Consider the following 18,918-nt stretch of genomic DNA (forward strand, 5'->3'; position numbering starts at 1 on the left):
TTGGGTTTTTACAAGCCTTTATTTAATTTTCAGAATTCTGTAAAAGTTAATTTTGAGAATTTTTATCAGGATTGTTTTTGCTTTTATGGATGAGTGGATTTTCAGAGTTCTTTACTCTGCCATTCTGGAAATGCTTCTGATTAGTGTTAACTTTGTAAACTTTTTTACTATGTGCGTTTTCACATCTGCATAAAGGAACAGTTTATACTGATATGTCCTCCCCATGTGCCCTCATTCAGCCTTAGTATTATCTGTTTGCTAATCTCTTTTCAGCTGTCTAACCACTGCTTATATTTTTCCCGGAATATTTTAAAGAAAATCCAAGATACATCATTTTATCTATAAATATTTAAGTATAAATGGTATTTTCTCCGTCTTCTTCTTCTTCTCCCCAAAGCCCCTCAGTACATAGTTGTATATTCTAGTTGTGAGTGCTTCTGCTTGTGCTGTGTGGGACGCTGTCTCAGCATGGTCTGATGAGCAGTGCCGCGTCTGCGCCCAGGATCTGAACCGGTGAAACCCTGGGCTGCTGAAGCGGAGCACGCGGACTTAACCACTCTGCCACGGAGCCGGCCCCTAAGAGTAAACAGTATTAATGTGGGCGATGATGTTTTGCTAAAACTTTGTTACTGCTTCAGAGGAGAAGATGGCAGTGAATGCTGTAGCCGGGGTGCTTCTCAACTGGTATCCTTGTCCACCAGGTGCCCTGGGGGCCCTCATTCTCCCACCAATTTTCTCTGTGGAACTTTCAGTCAAATAGCTTGCTGTGATGTCCTTTGGTCTTCACTTGGCAAGAATGTGTCATTTATTTAGTTTCTTTCTGTGCTTTTCTCTGTGACCTCTCTTTTCCTTTTGCTGTTGACATAATCTCAAACCTAAATGTAAATGCCCTCTCTGAAATTCAGATTATTCAGATACTTATATTATTTGTATTTGTTAGAAATGGGAACACCAAATAAAAACAATCTAATTTGTAAATTCTCAGACTCCATAATATTGGCATAGGGTAAAGCATTTAAACAATTCCTAGTGGCTGGTGAAGGAGGGCTATTTATATTATCTATCAAAAATGAAAATTTTCAGGGGCTGGCGTGGTGGCATAGTGGTTAAGTTCACACATTCTGCTTCAGTGGCCTGGGGTTCATTGGTTCAGCTCCTCGGCATGGACCTAGTGCTGCTTATCAAGCCACGCTGTGACAGGCATCCCATATATAAAGTAGAGGAAGATGGGCACAGATGTTAGCTCAGAACCAATCTTCCTCAGCAAAAAGAGGAGGATTGGCGGCGGATGTTAGCTCAGGGCAAATCTTCCTTAAAAAAAAGAAAGAAAAAAAATTTTGACCTAGCACTTCTAAGAATGTATCCTACAAATACTCTTGTGTAGTTCTGAAAAAGTTAATATATATCCATTGAAGAGTGCTTCTGGAAATAACCTTAAATGCCCATTACTAGTGTTAAATGAAAGATGTCTAAGTTACACCATTAATGGAAAAAGTTAACTTGTAGAACAGCATGATATTCTGTTAAGGAAAACTTTGAGTTGCACAACAGTATTTCTATTGTGATCTAATTTTTATGTGAAGAATACAATTGCATGCATCACTTTGGCATTGTGTTAGTCTACTGGTAACACACTAGAAATAAAAGTGGCTTAACCAAGACGGAAGTTTATTTTTCTCTCATCAGTGCTGCCTGGAGGCGGGCAGTCTAGGGCTCGTATGTTGGTACCCTTGTGTTATTGGGGGCCCATGCCTCTATCTCTCTGTTTTACCATCCTAACTAATGATTTCCATTCTCAGCGTTCCCTCATGGTCCAAGACATCTGTACTAGCCTTCGAGTCTTCATTGTAGTTAGCAAGAATAAGGACGAACAGAAAGGCCAAACTAGGACCCCTTCCAGCTGGTTCAGTCCCTTTAGGCAGCCTTCCTAGAAACCGACCACAACACTTCTGGTTGCATTTCATGGACTACTACTCAGTCACATGACCATCTGTAATTGTACAAAAGGTAGAGAACTCTATTCAGGTGGCAGTCCGGGTCCTGTTGCTAAGGAGGAAAGGGATGATGGATGTTGGGGTGAGTGTAGCAGTGTCTGTCATTATATAAGTATGCTCATATGAGATGGCACAGACCATTTCTGAAAGAATGCACAAGAGCCTGTCACCAGTGGGCACTCTGGGGAGCCGAGTGGGAGGAGTGAGTGGAGAGGAGGGAGCAGAACTTCTGCATTTTATTTTATTCCCACCTGTACTGTTGGATGTTTTCCATGAGCATGTTTTACTTTTATAATAATGGTAAAGAACATCTCAACAACAACAAAACCTGTGGCTTATTAAGAAAAGTATTAGGGGCTGGCTTTGTGGCCAAGTGGTTAAGTTGGGGCACTCCGCTTCGGCGGCCCAGGGTTACACCGGTTCAGATCCTGGGTGTGGACATGGCAACTGCTCATCAAGTGATGCTTAGGTGGCGTCCCAAATGCCACAACTGAAAGGACCCACAACTAACATATACAACTGTGTACTGGAGGGATTTGGGGAGAAAAAGCGGCAGGGGGAGAAAAAGAGAAAAGTATTAGGGCCTTACAGTACATCCTACAATCAATAGTGTGTCATGGTTGAATTACTAATATTTTTCTTGATGGCAGTAAAATATTACAAAACTCTTCATGACTACATTAAGAGTGAGCCTGCGTTGTCCAGGTTTAGGGATAAGTCTCCCAGAAGCAAGTGGGCTGGATGTGTTTTGAGGTTTTTTTATGACCTTTGTATTCTGTGATTTTTGCATTTATGGAGTAAGGCTGGTCTTGGTATGTATTCTCAATTCTCAGACCTTCCAGCAACAATCAAGGACATTGAACTGTGATGGGCCGGGTGGCACTGAGATAAATGGCGCCTTTCTAAGGCATAACCACAGTAGGAAGTAGTGAAAAAATATAAAGCATAAAAATACATGTTTCAGTGATATCTGTATATTCATATATATTCATAAGGATTTATACAGGGTGACTTAAACGAATCATCAGACCTTTATACATAGCTATAAAATTTTATTGACTTAAGGAACACTTTTGGAATTTATACGTAATTTTGCTGGGAACGGTTTTCTCATTCAGGTAACACGTTCTACATTTTTAATAGATCAATCATTTCCTATGGCCCCATACTGAGTACAAGCTATTAACATGGATTTCAGGCTGCCACTTTGGGAAGGCAGTCTTGTATAACTCTCTACCTGGCTTCTTTAAAACAAGCTACTTTTAACCATTTTGTTCAGTGGTGGTTAAAAACAAAAATGTATATATATATATATATATATATATATACACACACACACACACACTGTTCAAATGAATCAAAAACAACTTTTTGTTCATCACCTTGTTTTTCACATAGTATTTGTTGAACGTAAGTGAGCACAGGGTATTCACTGTTGTTACATTACAGTTAAGAGAAATTGGCATGTTCCTTACTCTATAGGAATTTAAAATCTACGATAAATAGTAGCAACATAGTCAAGGTAAATGAAGCCAAGTAAACACCTTCTGGCTGGGGATCCCAATGTTCGAATACATTTAATAGTCGTGGGTGCCATTATGTCCACAGGAGAGTGTGCCTTCTTGTCTGTCCTCATCGATTTTGCCTTCAGTTCCCAGACATGTATTTTTAGACCTGGAAAACATCACATAGAGCCTTTACCGTGGTTCTTATCATTTTTTTGAACATCAGCCCTTTTGAGAATCTGGTACAAGGTATACACCCTCCCTAGGCGAGTGAATGGGTGCATCTACACAAAAACTTTGTCTTTATATTTACAGGGTTCTTGGACCATTTAAACCCATCCACAGAGAAGTCCTGATCCACCTCAGCTTCTCATTTCGTGGGTGAATAAACCGAGACCCAGAGAGATTTACTGATTTCCTCAGGTGGTAGAGCCAGCTCTTAATCTAGGGCTTTGGTACACATTTTCAAGATTCCAGCCGTGGTTTAATATCTCTAAAATGCAATGTGATGTGGTCACCATCATGTGGAATACTCTATACTCTACCAAAGAAAGCATAGTCTAGCAAAAGACCTTAATCAATGAGAAATAGTAAAGGTGGAAAAATAGGATCAATGAAAATTCCCTCAAATCTTGGTGTAGATTAAAGCCCCGTAACTCGAATATCCTTGTAATCTGAAACTAGGAATAGAAAGGAGAAGAGAATATGTTTTGTATGCAAGGTGTGTGGTTGATCTTACCCTTCAGTGGTTTGGGGCTGTAGGCTCTGCCCCTTGCTCCCTCTTCAGCCCCATACAATCCTCTCCCTCAGTCTCTGCTTCACCTTTGGCAGCCCCCATCCTGCTTCCCAGGCCCAGGTTCTCCCATCATTCCATTGTCCTTCCTCCTTATCTAACATCTGTATCTAGTATCTATTGCACACCAGGTATCTAAGATGATGCAGCACAGCGCAAGCTGTCCTGTTATGGCAGATGCTGCAAAAATATGCATTTGCCATCACACTCTCCATTTGTGTCTTTAGTAGAATCTGAGGGGTCTGACTTGTTCCGTTTCCTTTTTTGCTTATTTTGAGTGGCTGTAATGTGGCACAATTGATTTCTTTTCTCCTCTTCCTTGGCAGCCCTTCTGGGAGAGTCCAGAGCCGTCTTCTGTCCAGCTCTGGGTCTCTTTTGACCGGAAGCCCATGCAAGCAGCCCAGTTTGTCACAAGACATCCTATTAATGTGAGTGGGGTCCTCTTGGGCGTGGGAAGAAGTGTTATTGTCCCCAAGCAGGGGTCAGGGTAAGGGTGTCCTGCTGGGGTGGGTATTCGACGGAGGCTTCCTGAAGTCACTTTCCACATAGGTCTCTAGAGAGAGCCTTATGCTTTGGGCATCTTGGTCTGTTTTTTCCCTCTTTGCTGTTTGAAGTAGAGCTGAGCAGGAGGCTTAATTTGATTTTAGTGGAGAGGGATTGGCAAGTTTAGAGCTAGAGTCAATGGGCTCAGTGGGCCAGTCCTGAAGGAATGGAAGTGAGTGACAGCAGCCATTATTTATTAAGTACCCGCTGTGTTGCTCACAGTTGGCTAGGTTCCAAAAGGGGCTAAGATTTGGGTCCCACCCTTTTAGCAACAGATAGGTTGGAGAGATAGAGAACTGAGCAGAGGAAGAAACCACATATAGTCCGCTGCTTGACTGTGCAGTACGTATTATCACATGGAGATGGATAGGAAAGATCTGTGGGATGGTGTCAACAGAGAAGTGGCCGCAGGGACGAGGTGGCATTTGGAGGTCTCCACGCTAGCAGTTTGGTGTGGTGGAAGGTGAGTAGCTTAAAGGAGTATGTGATGGAGGACACTCGTGTCACATCTTTTCTGTCGGTTCCACCTTAGAGAAAATGAAAGGAAAGGAAATGCACATAATCCATATTGTACTTTGTACTGTGATAGGTCTCATGGGAAAAAGAGGGAGACATTATTAACTAAAAAGAAGTTTTTAGGTCATTTATGGAGTTCAGTGGCCCATTCTTATTTTGTGTCCCATTTGCCAGTAAGGGGCCTGCTTCAGCTACAGGGCAGCCCCAGATTCTCCACAGAGAACGTCATCCAAATCTTTACCAAGATTGGGAAGCTTTTTGTGGGCTCCAGGCCCACAGTCATCCCTGGAATGGAATTGGAAGTTGCTGCTTTAGTATGCAAGGGGGAAGCCCACAGGGCGGATGTGTGTTTTTGACTTGTGTGTTTTTTCACTTTTGATTCCAAAGGAATATTACATCGCGGATGCCTCTGAGGACCAGGTGTTTGTGTGTGTCAGTCATAGTAACAACCGGACCAACTTATACATCTCGGAGGCAGAGGGGCTGAAGTTCTCCCTGTCCTTGGAGAATGTTCTGTATTACAGCCCGGGAGGGGCAGGCAGTGACACCTTGGTGAGGTAAGGAGACCACGAGTCCTCCTCGGCTTTCGTACATCAGTGCAACCACTAACCTCTAGCCGGATGGTTTTTATCATTAGCTGCTCGTATGGATGCATCTGGGGGCGTTTTCAGAAGCCCCAATGTCTAGTTCACATCCCCAGAGATTACAGTTTAACTGGTTTAGGCTGTGGCCGGGGTATGAGCATTTTAAAAAGCTCCCCGGGTAATTTTTATGTGACACTGGGGCTGAGCACTCTTGCTCTAGGTGACATTTAGGGTCACAAACCCTGCGTCAAACACTCCCTTGAGTTCCTCTCTTCCACTTATCTGATTTTGTGGTCTCTGAGCCAGTAGCAAAGAAGACTTGGAAAATGTCATCAACTCGGGGTGAGCTGGTGTATGTGGCCGTGGGGCCTTGCCTCTAGGTGACTCAGGTTAATTGACATCATCAGTCTTTTTCTTATAGTAATTGCAAGATACTGTTCCGTGGGCATCTGTAGGAAGACACCAGCGTCACTGATCCTTTATCAGTAAATCATGTACTTGTCGTTGTTTTTCAGGAGAGGGCGTTCTCTGGGCTGTGAGGAACCCGGGGTTCAGAGAGGTGAATGCCGTGGGTGGGTGGCACTCTGATCCATCAGTGCCGTGAGTCCATTTATTCTCATTCGTTGTGTGAGAAACCAGACTTTTGTGAGGTGTCTGTGATTAGGATCCCTCTCTGCTCTTGGAAAGAGCCGTGTGGTGAAGCTGACTGACTGCCTGGTCTGCAGCGAGGTCTGGTTCTGAGGCCGTGACCCCCAGGTCAGAGTGCCCGTCATTGCTGTCCACTGTGTCTCCTTGTGCTGGCAGTTCATTCGGTCATCAATTCATTCATCAGTGCGCTGCTGCTCTGCGCCAGATGGTGCTCTGTGTCCAGCAGTGAAGTAACACACACAGCAATGAAAAATCAGAACGAGGTTCCTGTTCCATGGAGCTTTTGTTCTAATGGGGGGAAGACAGAATATAAACAACTATGTAATCTGCCTGGTGATGCTGAGTGCTGAGAAGAAAAATAAAGCTTCAGGGGCCAGGGGATTACAAGGGTGTTATTTTCTCTTGGCTGGTCGTGGAAGCCTGCTCCAGGAGGGTGACTTTTGAGCAGGTGCCTGAATTACGTGAGGGAAGGAGCCAGGCAGATACCTGGGCAAAAGCACCATAGGCAGAGGGAACAGCAGGCATGGGGACCCTGAGGTGAGGTTTATTTTAGGAGTGGTGAGGAGGCCAGGGGGGATCACCAGCTACAGGAGGGGAGAGAGGACCCAAAAGACCCGATCCAGGAGAGCCGGGCTCAGATCAAATAGGGCCTTCAAGGGCATGGAAAGAACTTAATTTTTTCCTTCTAAGTGGGATGGAGAGTTTTAACCAGAAGGTGGACACCATTTGATTTAAGCTGTTAACATTTTTTTTTTTTTTACCATTTAAAAAATTGTGAATTGCATTATATAAAGAAAAATGCATAAAACATGAATGGACAGTGTTATAAATAATTTTAAGTGCACACCCATGTGACTTATCTTTTAAAGAAGCCATGCTCAAAACATTAGGCTACTGGAGGGGACAAGAATTGAAGCCGGAAGACTGGTTGTGACAGTCTTGCAGATATCCAGGCCAGTGGAGAACGATGTTTGCGGGACCCGGGGTGGTGCAGTGGAGATGATAGAAATGATCCAGTTTCTATCTGCTGATGGATTTGCTGATGGATTGGACGTGGAGTGTGAAAGGAGGAGGAGTCAAGGGCCCACTGCTTGGTCTGAGCAGCTGCTAGAATGATGACTATGTACTGAGTCAGGACGGGCTGGGCGGGGTGCGAGTGTTGGGGGAAAGATCAAGTTTGGGTTTGGACTTACTGAGTTGGAGATGCCTATTAGTTATCCAAGTGGAGAACTTTTTACCGGGTTTCTAAGACTGCTTTTCCACTTCCTATTTCTTCTTTGAGATGCTGTCATCTTTTATTCCTTACTTTTTCCCCCCAGTATAGACTCACAGGTTATTTATTATTCAATGTGTTGTAAGCCATTCCTGCCATGATTCAGCATCAGGTTTGTTCTGGTTTGTTCAGTGGCAGCCTCTTTGGGCTAGTTCCTGTGACCTTTTGTTTTTTTTTAAATAATTTATTGAGGTGAAAGTTGCGTAACATAAACTTAACCATGTTAAAGTGAACAATGCCAGTGGCGTTTAGTACTTTCACAGTGCTATGCAACCACCAGCTCTCTCTGATTCCAAAACTTCATTTCCCCAAAAGAAAACCCCTTTGTGTTAAGCACTTTCTCCCCACTCTTCCCTCCCTTTGGCCCCTGGCATCACCAATCTACTTTCTCTTTCTGCGGATTCAGCTTTTCTGGGTATTTCATATAAATGGAATCATACCATACATAACAAATGACCTTTGTGTCTGGCTTCTTTCACTTTGCATAATGTTTTCAGGGTTTATCCACCCATAGCCTGTGTCAGTACATTCTTTTTAGCAGGTAAGTAATAGTCTCTTTACTTTTTTTATAATTAAAATCGTGAACCATTGTCCCTCAGGCCTTTCACTGACTCTTTAATTTATTTTTCACCTTTGGACGCCTCTGGCTATGGGGTGGATAAGTCAAGCTTGCCCCGGGTTTCATTGTCGGATATTCAGGATGAAGATCTCATCATGGGGCAGAGAGGAGCCGAGGCTGCAGAGGGCGGCTCCCCAGGAAGTAGTAACCTCAGTTACATGAGCATATGGCCCCACCTCCCACGTATAGGTGGCCTTTATGCAGTTTCAAAGGTCCCTCCCACCCGGCCTGAGCGTACAGTCCAGTTAGGAGCTTGAAAGTACTTACATCAAGATTCGATGCCCAGCGTCCTGCTGGGCCTTCTTCTTTTTTTCCTTCAGATTTTATCTCGGAAGGGGAGATGTTCAGATGTGCTCAGCTGAGTGACCTTTTGTCATCTGCATCTCCATCTCAGCAAGATGAAATGGGATAACGGCAGATTACGTAGGCAGGCTGGTTTAAAAAAAAAATCTCTGTGGTATTTGAAATGAGCTGTTCTTTGAATTCAATAGGAAAGTGTGGTGCCAAGAAACTGGTTCTACTTTACTTAGAGAGCCGGGGAAAGAATTCTTAATAAGGGGTGACCGTGGCATTGATGAGATGTGCCAAGTGAAAATCTCATGGAAATCGGTGTCTAGAGGGAGGAACAAGTGTGGTGATGAGAGAGATGTCAGGCCTGTGGGGGAACCTTAGGAAGACCTGCTCGATGGGCTGCGAATGGCTAGGAGGGCTCTGATTGTGCACTTCAGGGCCCGGGGGGCACCCAGTGAGCTCTCTGGCCGGTTGCGGCCCAGGACACTCTGAGAAGCTGGGGAGCAATGCTGTCATGAGGGCCAGGGAGAGAAAATGAGAGAAAACAGACTCTCAGGGAGAGGGCTCAGGGTGAAGAGGATTGCTGCAGGGCCGGTCACAGCGGAAAATGACAGGAAAGCCTGGGCTCTGAAGGCAGCGGAGCGTGTGAGGTACAGAGGACAGGTTGCTGCTTAGAACTAAAAGATAAAACTCCAGGATAGTGACCAACAGTAAGAAACAGGGCTCGTGGAAATGAGAGAAACTCAGACCTCCTAGGGATATGAAAGAGGCCAATAAACCTGAGGATGCAGGCTTCATGATGACAGAATCAAGAGCAGTAGGACTGAGGTAAATAGAGAGCAGGAGGGTGGTGGACCTTGGGCTGATTCCTCAGGAAGCAACTGAGAAATCACTAACATAGAACTAAGGAAGCCACATGTCGGACTAATTTGCTCTCGGCTCAGTATTTTATGTAGGATTCGCTCAGTCTCTCTGTCTGAAGGAGCTTTGCCAGTGCTGCTGATTTTCCCTTTCTGTTGCAGAGCCTGTGGTATGCGTCTTTGTGTCTGAGGAGGCAGAGCAGTCATCCAGCTCGAGATTTGTATGGTGGATAATGGAAAAAAAGCAGTTCTATGTTTTGTTTTTTGTTTTTTTTTGAGGAAGATTAGCCCTGAGCTAACTGCTGCCAATCCTCCTCTTTTTGCTGAAGAAGACTGGCCCTGGGCTAACATCCATGCCCATCTTCCTCTACTTTATATGTGGGACGCCTGCCACAGCATGGCTTGCCAAGCAGTGCCATGTCCGCACCCAGGATCCGAACCAGTGAACCCAACCCCAGGCTGCCAAAGCAGAACATGCACACTTAACTGCTGTGCCACCTGGCCGGCCCTGAGTTCTGTGCTTTTTTACAAAGCCCAGTGGCTCAGAATCCTCTAAATAGAGGGCATACTTCCAGTTTGAAAAGCCACGTGTGAACTATGGTTACCGTTTCTCAGAGATCTGTTATATTTGTAAGATGTGTACCATTTTAGTGAAAAACTACTTTCCAGCGAAATCACCGTGTCCTAGCATAGCAGTGGGAGGGCCTGTGAGGGCTTTATTCTCTGCTTCACTGTTAATTAGCATAACCTCGGGGCCGGCCCCGTGGCCGAGTGGTTAAGGTCGCCCGCTCTGCTTCAGCGGCCCTGGGTTTTGCGGGTTCAAATCCTGGGTGTGGACATGGCACCGCTCATCAGGCCATGCTGAGCCGGTGTCACACATGCCACAACCAGAAGGACCTACAACTAGAATATACAACTATGTTCTGGGGGCCTTTGGGGAGAAGAAGAAAAAGAAGAAAAAAAAGATTGGCAACAGTTGTTAGTCCAGGTGCCAATCTTAAAAAAAAAATAAGCATCACCTCAGGGTTTCCAGTGCCATCCTTACTGTGTTTACTGCTTCTTTAGGAAAGGACTCAGCTCTGCTTCCTGACAGAAACCCTGTGGGCTTCTGTCTGACCAGGGTGTTGGCTAATTAGTTTTAAGTGGACAGTGGCTGTAACCCTTAGCTATATTCCTACCAATTGGGTTAAATTGTAAGCCTGTTATTAGTGTCTGGCAAGTCTGGCTTATTGCTCCCTGTTTGTCTTGGCTCTCTGGGGGTATTTGGGGTCAGTTTTATTAGTGAAGAAATAAATGTGACTCTCATGTCAACTTTGCTGTGCTGTATTTATTCATCATTCTGAACCCTGTGTGAGGAGTTATTGATCAGATAAGCATCTTGGCCCTCGAAGTTAAAAAACAATCACTTTTTTTTAAAAACGAGCAGATTATTCAGCCATGTAAAGGAGTGAAGTACTGACACGTGCTACCATATGGATGAGCCTTGAGAACGTTATGCTAAGTGAAAGCAAGCAGATGCAAAAGGCCACATAGTATATGATTCCACTTATATGAAATATCCAGAATAGGCAAATCCATAGAGACAGAAAACTGGTTAGTGGTTGCCAGCATCTGGGATGGGGAGGAGAAGTGGGGAGTGACTTCCAGTGGGCACTGGGTTTCCCTTTGGGATGATAACAATGTTCTGATGGTTGCATAACTGTGAAGGTACTTAACGCCACTGAATTGTGTACTTGAAAATGGTTAAATTTTGTGTTATTTAGGATACAAACAGACCAAGCAAATAATCAATTCCGGTTCACAGCTGTTTATTTTCTCATATTGTAGGTATTTTGCAAATGAACCATTTGCTGACTTCCACCGCGTGGAAGGGTTGCAAGGAGTCTACATTGCTACTCTTATCAATGGTTCCATGAGTGAAGAGAACATGAGGTCCGTCATCACCTTTGACAAAGGGGGCACCTGGGAGTTCCTTCAGGCGCCAGCCTTCACGGGATATGGCGAGAAAATCAACTGTGAGGTAGAGATGCTTTAATCCTGTTTGGTTTTTTAAATACCAACTTTTATCTGTAGGTCTGCCCTTACAGTTCCCAAACTCTGCAGCAAGACACCTTGGGGTGTGTAGTAAACTCACAGGGCTCCACGGGATATTTTAAATTTTTGAGGGAAACACTGTGATACTTGACCCCTGTTGGTCACCATGTGAATTACTGTCTTGACTTAGTTCACAGTTTTATCATCAGCTCATGCTTTATTTCTTTTGATGACATATCTTTGTGTAGCTGGATTTTCAGCAGTTGGCATGATAGAAAGAAGGTGAGAAAAACGGAGTCAAACAGGAAATGACAGTGGTGGTGTAACTAACATGATTCCAAAGTTTGAGAAGTTGTGCAGTGCCCAACAGGTGCACACATCTCATTATTAAGTAACTGTGGTTATTTAAGAATGAAATAAAAAGTTTGTTTGCTTTCAATTTATATATACTATTTTTTCAAATGGCTATTAAGTTATTACGACATATAGGCTTACTAGGTTGTTTAGACTTAACTACGTAGAAAAAACAAATGTTGGTGTTTCTTCTGGCCTGAGGCAGCTATAAAAAAATTACTGACTTACCAGTTGTGCTGTAAACCAAGAAAGTTTGGGAACTTCTGCCGTAAGTTATTGTTTCTGTGGAACTTCCTTTAAAATTCCTCTCTGAATATAATTTAAGAATGTGTAATTTTTCCTATCTGTGACCTCATCTGAAAAGCTCAGAATATTAAAAGTATTATTTGGTCTCATTTAGTGTTCCTATTCACCTAAGCAGCTCCTTTCTTTTCTCACGGAAGAATGGTCTTTGAATTGTGGTCCCTGGCTTTATGTGGCATCCCACATCCCATTGCCGTGTCACCTGAGGGATCTAGGGTGTGTAAAGTAGGTGGGCAGAAGGAACTGAGAGAAAAAACAGTAAGACTAGTTTTTGGAGAAACTGTAACATTTTAGTTAGACAGTTACCTGGTCTTTTGGATTTTTGAGTTTTGTTTGTCCGTGGTTAGATATGTTGACTCTACTATATGCTATGTCTGTGGTCTTTGGGAAAATTCTTTTGGAGACTCTTGCACAAGAATGTACTTCTTGATTTTTCTTTCCTATTTGGTAACAGGTCTCAACTTACCACATCAAATCTAACTTTGAAAGAGGCAGGATATAAGTACAGTAATATGTCGCTTAACGACAGGGCTACGTTCTGAGAAATGCGTAGTTAGATGATTTCGTTGTTGTGTGAACATCATAGAGTGTACTTACACAAACCCAGGTGATATAGCCTATTTACACCTAGGCTCTATGGTACTAATCTTATGGGACCACTGTCATATGTAGCCCATCGTTGACAAAAACATTGTTATGTGGCACATGACTGTAGATAGACACAGATATCTCGGAGAGGGCTTGTCCTTCCCTCAGTAGTGTCTTCTAGATCTTGGGAGCTCTGCACAAGCCTGGTGTGGATGAAGGCTGGGCCTTTTTTAGCGTGCGATGGGGATCCAAGCCTTGGTTAAATAGAATTAGTGGTATTGTTAAAATTCAGCTTCTTTGTTTCCCTGATTGATTAATTTCTTTAGGAACCGTACAACAATGAATCAGCTTTTAGTTTCTACTTCTGATTTTAGGTGGTGAAAGAAAAGGAGAATTGTCAAATATTTCTTTGACACCCAACCCCATTTGCTCCAGTTTTCATTTGCTAAACTATGAGGCTAGCAAGATGGATATTTGTTAGACCCTTTGATTATAAAAATAAGTATATCTAGCTAATCATGTCAGTTTTTACCTGTAACAGAAGCACATACAGAGTTACCCTGTCTAGAACACTGGACAAGGCTAAATACCCTTTGACAATCACTTGCTACCCAAGAGAATCAGGCATGACCAAAACAAAAGGCTACGTTTGCAGAACTGTTAAAATCTGAACATAAGTATTAGAGACCCGTTTGGATAACTTGTTTTATGGTGGCTACCCACAGACCTTGTACCTTGTACAAATCCAGACTACTTAACACAAAATTTAATGTGATCCTTTGGTGTTTATATCTCATATGCTGTACATCTGGGAGCTTATCAGTGAGACTTTATGACTTCTGATTACTGGTTTTTCTTCTGACAGAATTGCTTAAATCATATTTGAAATATGTCTGCACTGACTTAGAAAATAAATACCATGAAATCATTGCATTTCTCTTTAGTTCTGGGTCACATGAGAGAATTTCTAGGTAATATGGAGAGAGCGATAGCTCTCCTGTCTACTTGAGTTGATTCTGACTTCTAATTGCTGTTCTCTGAGAGCCTCAGAAGGAATTTTTTTATTGAAGTAACATTGGTTTATAACATTATATAAATTTAAGGTGTACATCATTATATTTCGATTTCTGTGTAGATTGCATCATGTTTACCACCCAAAGACTAGTTACCATCCATCACTATATATATGTGTCCAGTCACCCCTTTTGCCCTCCTCCCTTCCCCCTTCTTCCTTTCTGGTAACCACCAGTTTAATCTCTGTCTCTATGTGTTTGTTGTTGTTTTTATCTTCTATTTATGAGTGAGATCATACAATATTTGACTCTCTCCTTCTGACTTATTTTGCTTAATACCCTCAAGGTCCATCCTTGTTGTCACAAATGGCAAGATTTCATCTTTTTTATGGCTGAGTGGCATTCTGTTGTGGATATATACCACATCTTCTTTATCCATTCATTCTGTGATGAGCACCTAGGTTATTTCCAAGTCATGGCTGTTGTGAATAATGCTGCAGTGAACATAGGGGTGCGTGTATCTTTACATACGTGTGTTTTCATGTCCTTTGGATAAATACCCAGCAGCGGAATAGCTGGATCATATGGTAGTTCTATTCTTGATTTTTTGAGCAATCTCCATACTGTTTTCCATAATGGCTGCACCAGTTTGCACTCCCACCAGCAATGTATGAGGGTTCCCTTCTCTCCACATCCTCTCCAATACCTGTTATTGTCTTGTTAATAATAGCCATTCTGCCAGGAGTGAGGTGATATGTCATTGTAGTTTTGATTTCCATTTCCCTAATAATTAGTGATGTTGAACATCTTTTCATGGGCCGTCTGTATATCTTTGTTGGAAAAATCTCTATTGAGAAGGAATTCTTTTTAGTGTTTCTCTCTTTTCTTCAGTGAGAGGCGTTTACAATCAGATGATTGTGTCCACCCGGGGGAGTGTGGGGACAGCCGGGCTGTGACTGTGGCTTCCTTTGGGCTAGGTCTCCTTCCTCTGTGTTTAGCTGCAGTGCCCTCACCCAGGCCTCAGTGTTTAGAGGGAGCTGTAAGCATCGTATCACGTGCTGATGCTGCCTGGAACTTGTGTTCTGTAGCTCTCGCAGGGCTGTTCCCTCCACCTGGCCCAGCGCCTCAGTCAGCTGCTCAACCTCCAGCTCCGGAGGATGCCCATCCTTTCCAAGGAGTCGGCTCCCGGTCTCATCATTGCCACTGGTGAGTTCACTTTGCCTCTTCTCCCTTACGGGTTAAGCCGTGCATTCTGTGCAGCCGAGTACTTGGTGACCACCCACAGTGACTGCTGTTCGTGCTTTTGAGACGTTCTTAGTTGCCAGATACTACTCAGAATTCTCGTTGGGCAAGGTGAGTATCTGATGTATTCTTGAGATTAAAATAATTATTCCTCTTGCATTTTAGGTTCAGTGGGAAAGAACTTGGCAAGCAAGACGAACGTGTACATCTCTAGCAGTGCCGGAGCCCGGTGGCGAGAGGTCAGCAACCCACACCCCCACCCGGCCACCCCGGCCCGGCCCGGTTCTTCTTTGCATGAGAACGTGGACTGTGCTTTGACATTTCAGGGACACCTGTCGTCCATAGTGGAGGCCAATGATGCCAAGTATGACTATAAAATAAAGAGAGGTCCCCTGGGCCCCACCTAAGGGTCGCTGCACTGAGGTTGCATTCACACCTTGTCTCGTGGGCTTCTGGTTTTGCCGAGAATGTTACGTTGAATCAAAGACAGAGCTCTTTTTCCACAGCTGTGGATTTGACTAGATGTTCCAGGATTGTAAGTTCCATGAGGAGAGAGCAATGTCTGTTTTGCTCCCTTCTCCCCTAGGACCTAGCAGTGTATGGCACGGAGTGGGTGCTCCGTCAATATTTACTTAATCTATTAGCAAATGACCATGCCGTTGTAGTGGTGTTAGAACTGAAACTGGTTATTTATTTATTTTCTGTGTTATTGAAGTTAAAGTCAGGCCTCCCTCACTGGGCTGTGCTGTACAGGGACTTTCCTGTCTTTCTGTGCTATGGAAGAAGCCTGTTTTTGCCTTAAGGTTGCATAACTAATTTGCGTCCTTAGGTGCTGATTATACCAATTCTGAAGGTGGAGCTAGTTCTCTGGTCTCGAAATGCTAATTTGGCCTTGGACATTAGAGAATTCTCAGACTTGTAAAAAGAAAAATGGTTTTCACCAGCCTCCCATGATGTAGGAAGGCCAAGGGAAGTGTATCCGTCTCCTTCGGTAGGAGCTGCTTTCAGTGGCACTGGGCTGTCTGTGCAGGGCGCCACGAGGACAACTCAGTGGGTCACTTGACAAGAATTTATGAGCACCCCTCGCAGGCCGAGTGGATGTCAGGAGGATCGTGGAGTTCTCCAATGAGCTAGCGGATAGTTCCCATCCTCATGGTGCTTCTTACTGGGAATGCAATATGTACGCTGTCGTCTTTAAATGTATAGTGTATAAAGCAGTAATAATACCCAATATTTGTTTGGCTCTTTGCAGTTTACAGAGACCTGTCACGTACCTTATCTCATTTGAGGTAGGGCTCACCATCCCTCCAGCTCAGAGATCTGGGACACAGACATGTGTGTGTGTGTAAATTAAGGATACATACAGTGTGGTAGAGAACCTAAGTATGTATTCAGATGAAGGACGTTGTTAAGGCCAGAGTAGTTGAAATGTGTGAGCAGTTTGGAATATTTGGGGCCTCCTTGTCCTGCTCCCGTAGGAAAGATTAAGCAGCTGCCGTCCTCTTCCTTGGAGCCGGACATTCCTCCTGAAATTGGGTGTTCTCTCCTCTGCAGATAGGCTGTGGTTTGTCTGTACCTTCTGATCTTGGTGTAATCTGGGCTTTGAACATCTGCAAGTGATTTCCTTCTGGGTAGAAAGCAGTGTGTTGTTCCTCCTGCAGTGAAGTGGTATCGCCTGGCTAAGGCTGGGGCAGCTGTCGGAGCCTCCCGCCAGGCATACTTAACGCCTGCCAAGAAGCAGCCGTCGCACAAGGGACCTTATTTTTGGAAGGAGCAGAGGACTAACTAGGGGATGAAAAGGTTGAGACTGTGTCTGTGTGAGTGGGCACCTGAGTCTCCATGGGCAACGTTCACTTTAGAAGGGCGGTCTGGGTATGTGAGGGGATTAGGTGGTGGCAGGGGAGGAGGAAGTAGGGGCAGTGGACAGATGCTGCCTAGAAAGCTGGTAACTGTAATTCCTGTTCCTCTTCTCTTACTAATTAGTTCTGCAAATTCTCTGATCCTCAGAGCTCCTTTTTGGTGCTTTTTTTTTTCAACAACTTTATTGACGCATATGGAAGCACAGTCAACTGTGCATATTTAAAGCATACAGTTTGATCAGAATTGATCACCATCACTACACCGTCACCAACACCACAATTAAGACAACAGACATTTCCATCACCTCCCAGAGTATCTTTGTGACCTCTTGTAATCCATCTCTCTCTCTCCCCTCATCCCTGCCAGATTATTAGTTAATCTTTTCTAGAATTCTGTGTAAATGGACTCATACACTGTGCGGTCTCTTTGCCTAGCTTCTGTCGCTCATCATGACGATTTTGAGGTTCGTTCATCTCATTTCACGCATCAATGGTTCTTTTCTTTTTTATTGTTGATTAATATCCCAGGGCAGGGATAGTCCATAATTTGTTTATCCATTCATCTGTTGGTGGACATTCCAGTTTTTGCTAATTACAAGTATAGCTGTTAGAAACATTCAATTTCAGTTTTTAGGTGGGCATGGTTTTTTATTTCTCTTGGGCAAATACCTCGGAATGGAATGACTAGGTAGCATGGTGGTGATATGTTTAACTTTTTAAGGAATTATCAAATTGTTTTCCAAAGTGGATATACCATTTTACACTTCCACCAGCAGTGTGTGAGTGTTCTAATTGCTTCGTATCCACACCAACACTTAGAATGGTTAGTCTTTTTAATTTTAGACATTTTAATAAATGTGTAACGGTATCTCATTGTGGTTTTAATTGGCATTTCCTTGATGACTAATGATATTGAGCCCCGTACTGTCCAGGAGCCCACCAGGAGTCTCCTCTTTAGAACAAAAGACTCTCCTGTCACCCAGCAAATTCCAAGGGATATAGGAGTTCTCTGTAAGTCTCTTGTCACCCCTATCGGTTAGAAAGTTATAAGGGTTTTAGGAGCTCTGTGTCAGCAACTGGGGTCAAAGACCAAATATTAGAACAAAAGCTACTCCTATCACTCATCACTTAGGAAATTACAGGCGTTTTAGGAGCTCTGCCGAGGAGCTGGGAACAAAGACCAAAATCTATATTCTTATATCACAGTATCATGTATGTAATCTGTAATATGGTATATTACATTCATTGATTCTTGAATATTAAACTAACCTTGAATTACTGGGATAAACCCTACTTAGTTATGATGTGTTACCCTTTTTATATAAGCTTGGGTTTGATTTTCTGATAGGTTTTTAAAGATTTTTGCATTACTCATGAGAGATATTGGTCTGTAATTTTTTTTTGTTTTTTGGTAATGTCTTTGTCAGGTTTGGTGTTAGAGTCAGATTGGTGTCATAAAACAAGTTGAACAGGGGTCCCTCCTCTTCTGTTTTCTTTTTTTTTTTTTTTTTTAAAGATTTTATTTTTTCCTTTTTCTCCCCAAAGCCCCCCGGTACATAGTTGTGTATTCTTCGTTGTGGGTTCTTCTAGTTGTGGCATGTGGGATGCTGCCTCAGCGTGGTCTGATGAGCAGTGCCATGCCGGCACCCAGGATTCGAACCAACGAAACACTGGGCCGCCTGCAGCGGAGCACGCGAACTTAACCACTCAGCCACAGGGCCAGCCCCCCTCCTCTTCTGTTTTCTGACAAAGTTTACCTAAGGGTGGTGTTACTTTTTTTTCTTGAATAATTTGCAGTGAAACTATCTACCTGGATAGTTGGGAATGTTTTGATTAGAAAATCAATTTCTCTGGCAGATAGAGAACTATTCACATCTTCTACTTCTTATGTCAATTTTG

The 18,918-nt window shown here is 43.4% G+C and overlaps 1 protein-coding gene across 1 annotated transcript in view; it reads left to right on the forward strand.

The window, feature by feature from the left end:
- The window catches only part of SORL1 (sortilin related receptor 1), a 158,362-nt gene that overhangs the window by 45,090 nt on the left and 94,354 nt on the right, over positions 1 to 18,918 (forward strand). Inside the window, exons 7-11 of the mRNA XM_008530665.2 lie at positions 4,619 to 4,720; positions 5,739 to 5,908; positions 11,454 to 11,646; positions 15,007 to 15,124; positions 15,326 to 15,399. Coding sequence (XP_008528887.1) covers positions 4,619 to 4,720; positions 5,739 to 5,908; positions 11,454 to 11,646; positions 15,007 to 15,124; positions 15,326 to 15,399 — 657 coding nt within the window. The remainder of the gene's footprint in view (positions 1 to 4,618; positions 4,721 to 5,738; positions 5,909 to 11,453; positions 11,647 to 15,006; positions 15,125 to 15,325; positions 15,400 to 18,918) is intronic.

Source organism: Equus przewalskii, chromosome 6, assembly GCF_037783145.1.
Source record: "Equus przewalskii isolate Varuska chromosome 6, EquPr2, whole genome shotgun sequence".
Taxonomy (NCBI): domain Eukaryota; kingdom Metazoa; phylum Chordata; class Mammalia; order Perissodactyla; family Equidae; genus Equus; species Equus przewalskii.